The sequence below is a fragment of the Centruroides vittatus genome, unplaced genomic scaffold (assembly GCF_030686945.1).
Source record: "Centruroides vittatus isolate TY-2023 unplaced genomic scaffold, ASM3068694v2 contig_10, whole genome shotgun sequence".
NCBI classification, from domain to species: domain Eukaryota; kingdom Metazoa; phylum Arthropoda; class Arachnida; order Scorpiones; family Buthidae; genus Centruroides; species Centruroides vittatus.
In genome coordinates, this window is record NW_027120658.1 from 6,890,107 (window position 1) to 6,901,864 (window position 11,758).

Here is an 11,758-nt window from a genome sequence, read left to right on the forward strand (position 1 = left end):
GTTCTGATATATCCGATGATTGTAATTAAAATATTAAGGCTTTCTAGACAGATAATTACATTTAGCAGTCCAAATTAAACAAATTTGTTATGGCAACATTCAGGACAAGCGGAAAAATCCTGAATTTAGTATCAGGACTTATTACTATGGCACTTTTGGCGCTACAAATAATACTTATCTTTTTTGTGCAAGATACTCAACGGTCGAACGTATTAATCTTTTCTCAAATGCAATGTAATACTGTCTTTTGAGACTGCCAAATTTGCACCTTGTTTTCGGTATATCAGCCTTTTTTTAAGTGTCTCTTCACCAAAAATCCTACGGGTTAAGAGAATGGCTTGGCCGGACTTTAGGAAGTTCACAACTAATTGTTATCGAGGAATTATTGTTTCAAAAACTGTTGGCATTAGAAATGATTGTTACTGTTGAAGTTGAAGTACGACAAAAATGTTGAGCATCTCTCGGTATCACTGACTGTGAGCTGTCACGTAGCATGTTACAGACCCATTGGGATTAACTTCTTGAAAGAATAGTCCAAGGATAAATGTGGCTGTGAATTCCTACCAGGCTTTAAGCGAATGCAATGGATCTCGCTGAAAAACAAGGGTTTTCCGTACCCACAGGGGACAGTTACGTTTCATTAATGTAAAAATATGTCTCGCCTTTCCACAGGCTCTTTTGTGGTTCCGACACATCCATTTCCATTTCCATTGGCAAAGAAATTCAATATAAAGGTCGTTCGGCGACAAACAACTGCTGACTGTAGCTGATCTTATACGGATAATAATACATCAACTTTCTCAGTACTGTGTACACCACGTGCCATAGGATATACTCAACTGCCATAACACAGCAGTTGCTCTTCTGGAGCAAGCAACATTATTGCTTGACTGTTCAACAGTAGTTTTGGTAACATCTTCAACGATAACACATGTGCTTATACAAGGTAAACCAAAAGTTCCATAATGGTGAATTTTCGTACTAATTTCTTTGTACGGAAATGTCTATTTTCCGCACATTTTCAAATGTTGGCATACCAGACTTTGTGCATTCGGGCTGCTAAATATTTATCTGGACAGAGTTGAATAGAGGAATTGTACTTTAATTAAGATCACCCAGTGTAATTGAAATTATCAATAGTATCCCATAACTAAAATACTCTACATTACTACGCTATAAGTAGTTATTATAGTTTGAAGTATCTTGTTCATCCACAAATGCACATACGCACACGTATAGCCTACATAGATGCACGCACGCACACGTGGATGTTCTCCCGCACTACAAGCAACTGTAAATGTACATATTTTCTAACTCATTCACTTTTTAAAAATTAATTATAGTGTTAGTAATGTTCAAAATAACCACTCAGTCGGTTTAACGAAACACAAAGTTTATATTTACAATATAAATGTACAAAATAATACAAATTAGAGTCACAATTAATTCTGCACAAACACTAATCCACACGACAACCGACTATATCTGTACAAGTTCGTCGGAACAACTCCTTACGATCTCGCAAGCAGACTTATAATTAACAACACCTCCGAGTCAGGAACAAGTTCGTACTAAACCACTGGAGTTTACTTTTCCCAGATTTCCGTAGCGTCCAACGAGAGAGACAGTTAGAACTCGATACCAACGATCCGAATCCAATCCGATCCCGTACGAACCCTTGTTCCCGCCGAAACTACTCCTTAAATAGTGTCCAACGTTCGAACCCTCCGCCAATCAAATTCGAATGTTCCACAACGTCTGGCCAACGGTCACTTTCCGCCAGCCAATCGTCCGTCTATCGTCGATTTGAAACACAACGGATCTTTCCAACGAACGTTTCTAACGGCCGTTTCTAACGGTTTTTCCGTTACGAAAGTTCGTTATAGTAAAACAGGGCGGAAACCGCTCGCCTAGGCGATTCCATACCCTACAGTGTTGTTCCTACGTTTATTGTACTAAATCATATTAAAAATAATGTTAAGGATAATTACGTGAGAGAGATAGTAATATATATATACATATATTGTAGTTACAATATTTAGCTTTTTCTATTACCAAACTATTTAAATGATAAATTCTTTAATAATTAATAAATATATTTTCCTACGTAAACTTTAAGATTTCAGATAAAAAAGACTTTTTCCAATTGAACATCATGATAAAAAGATTTTTTTCTGATGATCTTTATGTTTAATATAATAGTAAATAGAGAAAAGTAAAAACACAAATGTGACAAATATTTTCATTGTTTTTCCCCTCTTTCTGTTTTCCCCCCTTTCTTTTTCTTTACTCTTATTAAATTGACATTATCAAAGGATAGTTTTGTATTCTTATAATTTTCTCGGCTATCCTGGAAGAGAAAATAGATAAACAGATAAAATATATTTATATTTTTTAAATCTAAAGTCTAGATTGGAATGACTTTTAAATATATAATTTTTTATTCATATTAAATGTAAAATTAAATATTTACATTCTTTTACCAATAAACAGAAAATAAAATATGACTTATATACAATATCTTATTTGAATACACATGACAGAAAACTCAACACCTATAATGTAAAATTCTTAAAGAGTATAGAATATTGTACAAATTTTTGTTCGCCTGCTTCAAAGTTTTTAAATAATTTTAAATCTTGTAACGAATCGAATTTGTTGAATTGTCGAAAATATGGAAAAAAATCTGAAGAGCCATGAAGAGTTGCACGCGGTGCCATTCTAGTAAAACTGCTACTCGTTTGGCAGTCGTCCAACGTCACGTAACTTGTCTCTAAGAATGCCTTTTTTTTTTTTTTTCGCCGATACCTTTTAACTATTTATACATATTTAGAAATTATTCGAGATAATTTAGTTATATACATATTGATTTAAAATCAAACGCTACGTCAAACAACCTAATAAAGTCTCGGTGACATGTTACATATGCCACGCTACAGACAATAGAGTTGGAAAGTAGCGTACGTATGGAGTCTTATTTTATAAAAATACAAAAATATCAAAGCACAAAACTAGAATTTTACAATTTAGTATCATATTTTACATTCAAATTAGCAGTTTTTAAGACGGCAGACTTAAAAGGTAGCTTGCATAATCGAGTGTTATAAAAATTATAAAGATTTCGCTCGTACAAATGAGCCGAATTAAACCGTAGATAGAATTATTTTTAATAATAATAAAAAAAGAAAGTATAGAAAACAATGTAGAAATGGTGAGGTGTAGGAATGTCTAGACTTTGTCGTCGACGTCGATAGTCATAAAACAAGCTATAAAACAGGAGTTAAGGTGATAGTTCGCGCCTTTAGTACCAATATTTGGTAAGATTACTAAAGTAATATGAGGTGGTAAATGATATCGACATTTCGCAGAAACTATTTCATTCCGTTTTATTGAAATATATCGATGATATTCTATACGTTTTCAATCTTAATTCTTGTATGTCATATCAGAATTTTATACTTAACATTATATACAATATACATCAATTTTTTTTTTGTTTGAATCTATGTATACATACATTTTAAAATGAGATATTAACAAGATTATAAGCAAACAAGTAATAAGCCTAAGTGTATTGTAAAATTTTCTGGAAAACTTTTAGAAAATTTAGGAAACTCCTAGAAAATTCCTAAAATTTTCTATGACACTTATCTAGGAGAGATATTTCTCACGATTTTTTAAAGTAATATTTATGAAAAATTTCACAAAGTGAACATGTAAATATAATACTTTATTATGTATGAAACTAAAGAAATATATAACTTAAAAACATTCAAATTATTAGGACCTACATTTCATGAAATTTGCGTGTATTAATTAAGAGAAAAATAATTACAATTTTTCAATGACTATATTTAAAGAAGTAATAACGTCCGTCCGTCTCAGCTTAATCATAATTTATTATGGGAAAGCAAAAACCCTTATATAATTGGTCGGCGACCTTTCACCTTAAATGATCACACAACACTATTATTACAACTAGTAGATAATGAATATTAATTAGTTTCTATTAGGAAAGATAATGTCAAGACGTTCTTGTGAATTCATTAGAATAAACGAATTTTCTTACTTGTATCTGTTACGTAACGTTTCTGTGGTGTTTTTAGGTTGTCCTAACACAGAAGGATCGTGTCTTATTTAATTATCTTTTGTGTAATTCTAGGAATACAGCATGGATATCTATTTACGACAAGCTTGGCAAGACCAGAGGTTGAATCTGGCACAGTTTGGAATAAATAGCACGGTTACGCTAAATGGGGAAGATCTAGTCGATAAAATATGGAAACCTGACTTGTTCTTCCGTAACGTCAAAAAAGCCAGTTTTCATAAAGTGACAGTACCCAATCGTCTCATCAAAATGGATCCAGACGGAAGAGTCTTGTACAGCATGAGGTATGAGGTACAGTACAGAAAATTGTATTTATTACGTAACTAGTTAAAAAAAGAAATTTAATTAACGTATGATTTATGTTCTAGATTAACATTAAGACTGGCTTGTCACATGTCGTTTCGTCACTATCCTCTAGATACTCAAAATTGCCACTTGGTAGTGGGACCTTGTAAGTTACGTGCTTGTCCTATTTTAAATTTATATGTTCATAATTTTTCAATTTTGCGTAGAGTTTGTTTATATATAATCGGATTTAAAGGGAGAAATATTGCTAAACTAGTCATTAAATTCCATTACACGAATATGTTAATAAGTGTAAGTGCAATCGATTCGATGGCATGCAGGATTAATTGACGATAATTCGGCGAGACGTCGATTCATGCTTATGCATCTATTTAATTGGTCCTCTGAAAATTCGAGAATCTACGAGTTAATGTAATTAACAATCGAATATATTTGCTAAATCGTCTTCGACTTTGCAAACAATTTCTCGACATTGTTCACTTTCGTGGCACTGACTCGATTCTCAATAAATTAAGCTACGAACTGTTTCTGAATGCCCTAACTAAAATTAAGTTCATTTATAGTTCACAATAATCAAACAATAATTCAGTGTGAGAACAGCTCGATACATTTATTATCCATTTAATTTGCTTCTTGCAAATGATGCGCCTTAAGGGATGCATAAAAATAAATGTAATGAGGATGTTTTCCTAACTATTTTTGTAATATTATGTAGCTGTAATCTATTCACACTGTTAACAGCTTTATTATTTGCTAATGATCCTTTCTTTAACGTTGTTTTTGTTTTAGTTTAGATAGGTGTTATACGTGTTTGGCATCAATCCATTCCTTTTGTTTAAGCAGTAAATCGCTAAAGAAAATAATAAATACATCAAAATTATATTCGTTAACTAGAAATTATTATATATGTGGCTATAATAATAACAATAATAATAATAATAATAATAATAATAATAATAATAATAATAATAATAAACTTGTATTAATTAGGCCTATAATTTTGAAAAAAAATTACTTAAATTATTATCAAATGTTTAAAATATCTTCTATCTGATAGATAAAAATATATATATTTTTTTCGGTTTAATTATTGTATAATTTTCCATTCTTTTAGATGCACAAACAGTAGATCAAGTGGAGATTCAATGGGATAGCAAAACGCCAATTGTAATAGAATCACCAATAGAATTACCCGAATTCAACCTTATACGTTATAAATACGATAATTTTACTAGACATATAGATACAGGTTCGAGTTTTCTAATCATAAAATTTAGTAATTAATCCACAAGGAACTAAAAAATAATAGTAAAGACCTTGAATAAATATATAACATATGCTAATATATTAATAATTTTAGGATTAGTGGCTAAAGACGTTTCGTTTATTTAAAGGTGCTTTTAGTTTCCTGAATGCTACCTTCAGATTGGAACGTCAGAACGGATATCATTTGATACAAACTTATCTTCCGACGTTCTTAATAGTCATGATTTCTTGGGTATCATTTTGGTTGAACGTCGACGCCACACCCGCCAGAGTGACGTTGGGAGTGACTACTTTGCTGACGTTAACGACGGTCGCTTCCGGTGTAAGAACTCAACTTCCTCCTGTATCTTACGTCAAAGCCATCGACGTCTGGATTGGAACTTGTTCGGTGATGGTATTCGGTGCTCTCTTAGAGTTCACTTTAGTTAATTATTTATCTAGAAGTAAACACTGTCCAGAAGATTTTAGAAGATCTTTAAATATTTTTGCAGTAAGTATAAGTTTTTTAAACGTCGCTTTAAATGTTTAATGTATAATAAAAGTCACGTTATAGTAACAGTAAAAGGTTCTCTCCCAGATTCATTCTTCTTCCCAGGATAAACGTCACGTTAACTTGGTAGGAAAGTTTTTAATGGTTACCTTTTCGAGTAACTGAATCTTACATCATTTACCACAAAAAATATAGAAAATATTTTAAAAAAATGGTATGAAATGTCTGTGTTCAGGTCTTATTTCATGTATATATTTCATATTTTTATTCATATTTATGTATTTATTTCATATTTCACTGCTTAATGAAATCAAACTGGGATTAATATACACAGTGTAGTTAATAATTAAGTGGTAAATATTGTTAGAGAATAAAAAATATAAATAATTTTAAGATAAATTTTTAAAAATCGACATTTTTTAAACATGATCTATATAAATTTTACAAGGAATTTTACGTATTTTATTAATATGTAAGCAATTTACACACACATTTATACTGTTTACGAATGTATTTACAACGATAAAGTGCAGTGAAGCATAGTTATTTTATTAGAAAAAAGTCATTTGACTTTACATTTCTTTATTAATTACATAAAAAATTTATTCAAAAATACAAAAGAACTTTATTAATGGCGCGTGAACGGGGAAAGGCGAGAGCAAAACAAAAGAAAATTCTTAATCAATTTTCGAAGCTGTCGATGAAAATAATGAAATTTGTTTGTAGTAATAAATCCTTTGAGTTTAATTTAATATTTTCCCCCTTAGAGAACGAAAAAGATTCCAATTAATAACGACTTGGCAGAGAAGGCAAATGCATCCAATGAATTGGCTCGCAATGTGAAGAGAGCCATGATGGTGGACAGAGTCTGCAGAATCCTCTTCCCTTTGTTATTCTTCATTTTCAATGCTATTTATTGGCCGTATTATCTGTACGTACCCGACGATTAAATTGAAAAAAAAAAATCGAAAAATTACCTTCTTCCTTTTCTCGATAACGTACAATTTAAATACAGTTTAAAGAATATGAATCCTAAATAAACAAATGCTATCGAGTACAAAAAACATTTATTTAAATGATTTTCTACTTTTTACAATAGAAAATAGGAATATTTTATAATTTTATTTATTTTTAAAATTTATATTATTTTCTGTTTCAAGTATCTTAACTTTATTTTTATATTTTAGAAAATTATTTGAAAATTATCGATATTATAATCGAACGGTAAATTTAATTAAAAATTGATAGAATATAAAAAAAGTACTTGAAATATTTCATAAAAATTGCTAAATTAATTAGAAATATTGAAAAATTGTTCAGCATTAAATAAATTAAAATAAATAAGAATATTGCTGAATAAAAAAAATAGAATACGCATAAAATGCATATTTTCAATTTAAAATATAAATAAATAATCGCAATAAATTCAAATTAATTGTTATAAATTTATCATTAAATATTCTATCTTCTTATATACTTTATTAGTTCTCAGGGAAAAATTTCTTTGTAATATATTTCATAATTCCTATGAAAAATCTATTTTAAAATAAATTTGAAAAAAAATTTTAAAATTTTATAAAAAAACATTACAGATTTATTATAAACAATTACAGTATAATAGGTAATAAATTGCAGGTATTATACAGTATATATGTATTAATATATTAATCATTAGAACTTCCAAAGAGCCTGAACAACAAAATGTATGAGATAAATTATAAAATTAATTTCCATTTAAATGCTCAAAAACTTGTAAAGATTTACTCTTATTTTTCATTATTTTTAAATTAAACATTATTATAATAATATAAAACTTAAGAAAGTATATTCTCATTTATATAATTCTTCATACATTATAATTTTATAATGCAAAAATCTGTTGTAGAAGAAAGGAGTTTACAAATAATATTGCGAACAATAAAATGTGTTAATGGTGATGTCGGAGATAGTATTTTTATATGTATATATAGATAAAATATATAAATATTGTATATTAAAGATGTTAATATTTAAAAATGTCTACGTTCGACATGTATTGCTCAATATGTATGTTATATATGTATATATAAACACTAATGTTGAAAATAAATTTAAAGTATGAACAATGTGCTTTGTTTTCCTCTCGTACTTATCAAGTAGAATAGCTTTTATAGTATTATTTATTTTATTAAATTAAAAACAATACGTTATTATTAACATAAATATGAATGATTTATTTATAACTTAAATAGACGGGGTAAATAGAGACAAGAAGGTTCTGGATAAGAGGGAGCACAGAGCGGGAAAACGGGCCACTTCCCTTGGGATCGAGTAAACAATTCCAAAAATCATTATCATAAAAGTGATTGTGATAGGTAACCTTACACTTCAACCACGAGATATTCTATAATCTACTCGTGAAAAAAATCCGAAAAAATTAAATAACAATTTACTGATATAATTATTTATCCCAAGCTTCTCCCGCGGAAAATTGTCTGCCGATGCCCATAGTTCTGGATACAGAGAAATCTTCATGATCAGTGGCGTGCCATCCATGAAAGCTGTGGAAACGCCGCTTCCCTTGTATTTTCTAAAATATAAATACATTTTGCGCGATTATTTTCATATTTTAACGTACTTTGAATTACTTAAACTTCATATTTTATTATAACCGCATTACGTATTAGATATCTTATTACAAATTTCTATACGTGTGAAAAATAATGATAAGATTGCTATTGTATATTCGAATATAAATTTGTATATGCATATTCCCAATGGAAGTGCTGTATTGTCGAATACCGGATACCTTCTACGGCAAAAATATTTAAATCGTGTAAAGTAGCCAGATTACAGGCATTCCCACAGAGCACCAACCTCTCGCAGTTTAGCTCGTGGATGCTACACACTAAAATATCATATAACGCTTCCAACAATTCTATCCAGGGCCGTCACATCTTCCCTATTATCGAAAGTCACCGCAAGCTACTGTTCATGATGTACTTCTTTAATATAAAAAACTCGATACGAAAGTGGTCTGATGAAAAATCTATTTTCCTTGTTTTAGTGCTTTGTATATTTTTGTGGCTTTCGGACAGGGGCGAGATTGCCACATTTTAAGATCGTCCTGGGACCTATTTTCACTTCTCTCGGGCCTTTTATAGAGCTAGTGGAACTGAGTTGAGCGCCACCTGTACGCAGGCAAAGAAAACTGCTTCGGGAAAACACGTAAGCTTTTGGGTTGGATACGTACTGAAACGCGATGCTTGTTTTCTTCCTGATAATGAACCACAGCTTTCTGCCACACAAAACTTCAAAAAATAACTGTTGTGTGGTCGGTTGTAGTGTTACCTATACAGATATACCTCGTCTTACGTCGGTAATTGGTTCCAGGAGAGGCGACGTAAGTCGAATTTACTTGTGTAGTTACGACGTAAGTCGTAGTTTCGACTTACGTCGTAACTAAACGCCAATAATGGAGGAAACGCCAATAATGAGCACTTAAAGACCGCTAAATAAGACGACAACACAGAAACACAGATGTTTTCGTGGTTCGTTCCCTAGGATTTATGATGATTATATTAACATTTACTGTAAATGTACATATTTTAATATGATTTTATGTGCTTTCAACGCTTTTCTAGTGATATTACGACTTCAATGTTTATGGCGGACGGATTTAAAGTCGAATAAACTGACTTAAACTTGATTTTTATTTTTCCATATACCTTTTTAACAAACGACGTATAATCGGGAACGACGTAACTCGAGGTATACCTGTATTACTGCACTGCCAGGTACAAAGTTAATCAGTAATGTGCGATAGTACTTTTTAAAATTCGACATTAATATCGATAATAAGACATACCTACGTGCAGAATCAATACATTAAGTCAAAATAATCTATACTCACGTCTCGAGTTACGACCATCTCTATTACGACCATTCGCACTTACGAAAAAATTTCATAAAAAAATTTTTGAAAACGTATTCATTTTTTAATAGTTTTCGTCATATATATGTATATGACATATATATATATATATCTTGCGATTGACTGCATCATCTTTAGTTTTGTTCTGCAGTTAGTTACCCTTCGCGTGTGCTTGTGTAAGATGGCTAACTGTTTTGTTGTTAAGTACAGTCACTTCTCGACTTATGACCATTTCGACTTACGTCCGAAGTTGCGGAACCGAACCCGATCGTAAGTCAAGAAGTGACTGTATTGACTAATGCAGGCATTACTTTGATCGTAAACTGCTAAATGTATGTATATATTATTTAAATATATACTTATAAATAATAAATTTATAATTTATCAAATTTCTATTTATTAAAATATATAAAGCAGACATGGGCAAATGCGGCTCGGAGAGCCGCATTTGTCCATGTCTGGGATATACTGATTCTAATTGGTCAATTTTGAATCAGAATTGAAAATAGAGTAGGTCTACAGTTTATGTTGGTCCTATTTAATCAGAATCAGATTTTTGCAATTTTTCTGATGTAGATTACTACGATTTTCAGGGAAATCGTACCGTGTTCACTTCCCTTAAGCACTACTAGCTGTAATCTCGATTATCATCTACTCAAATTGATCGAATTTGTTGCCGGAGACTTTCCATCATCATCAATAGCAAGCAATTATGAAATTGATACTCTGTTGGTTCGTTAAATCAGAAATTCACTAAACAGAGGTTTGTCAAAATTGTTAATATGCTGTAATTTTTCCACATTTCCATTCACTTTTAACTATAAAAAAGTATTATTGAGTTTAATTCATTCTGATTTTTCATATATTTCGTTAATTGAAAAATTATAGTTGCTAACAGGGCCGGATTATCGAATAGGCAAAGTAGACAAATGTCTAGGGCCCGTAATCCGGAGGGGCCCGGCTTCAGTGTAGAAGATTACTCTGTTTCGATTTCGAAAGTCGAATCGAAATTCGATAGTACGGAGAAGGCTGTATTTAACAATTCTTACCAAGCTCCGCTCGACTAGTCATTACCTGAAAAAAAAAAAAGGGTCAACAGCCACCCGTACGTCAGAAGTAGTGTACGCCACCGGATCTCTCGCGCCATCTAGAAATATTCCTAGGGCCGCGTCTCGAGGCAGTACTGATGTATGGATGGTTATGATTTATTTTCTAAATCTACACTTATACGTCGCGACATCGCATATTCGATATAGCGTTCAAGTTGCTTGAGTGCAAAGATATTACAATTCAATAGTGTTTTATAAAAGAGTTAAAAAGTTATGGGTGACACCACGATATCCGCACCGGGTGTCACCCATGCTAGCTACGCTAATGTCACATTATATAAGATTTGTTTAGATGCAACTTATTTAAATGGAGCCCCAATTTAAATTTTGTCTAGGGCCCGCTAGAGGCTTAATCCGGCGCTGGTTGCTAATTAAAGTTAGCAATTAAAAATCCTGTATTTGTTTTTTTAAATAGACAAAAACAATTTTATAACTGAATTTAGAAAATGTAAAGTATGGAGTAACTGTAGGAAGAGAAAATTAACACAGACTTTCCTCCTTAGTTAATTGGCGCCATCTAGTGATCGATAACGTCACAATTTCACATAGCTACTACTGTACTTTTT

General features: G+C 31.2%; 1 protein-coding gene across 3 annotated transcripts in view; it reads left to right on the top strand.

Annotated features, from left to right (window-relative positions):
* LOC136978770 (glycine receptor subunit alpha-2-like) overlaps nucleotides 1–8,279 on the top strand; it is a 29,394-nt gene extending 21,115 nt beyond the window's left edge. For all 3 annotated transcript variants that reach the window (XM_067274689.1, XM_067274624.1, XM_067274756.1), the window contains exons 4-8: nucleotides 4,163–4,392; nucleotides 4,477–4,559; nucleotides 5,529–5,663; nucleotides 5,809–6,170; nucleotides 6,938–8,279. In XM_067274689.1, the coding sequence (XP_067130790.1) occupies nucleotides 4,163–4,392; nucleotides 4,477–4,559; nucleotides 5,529–5,663; nucleotides 5,809–6,170; nucleotides 6,938–7,120 (993 nt within the window). In that variant the 3' untranslated portion in view covers nucleotides 7,121–8,279. The remainder of the gene's footprint in view (nucleotides 1–4,162; nucleotides 4,393–4,476; nucleotides 4,560–5,528; nucleotides 5,664–5,808; nucleotides 6,171–6,937) is intronic.
* Nucleotides 8,280–11,758: the final 3,479 nt, after the last annotated feature.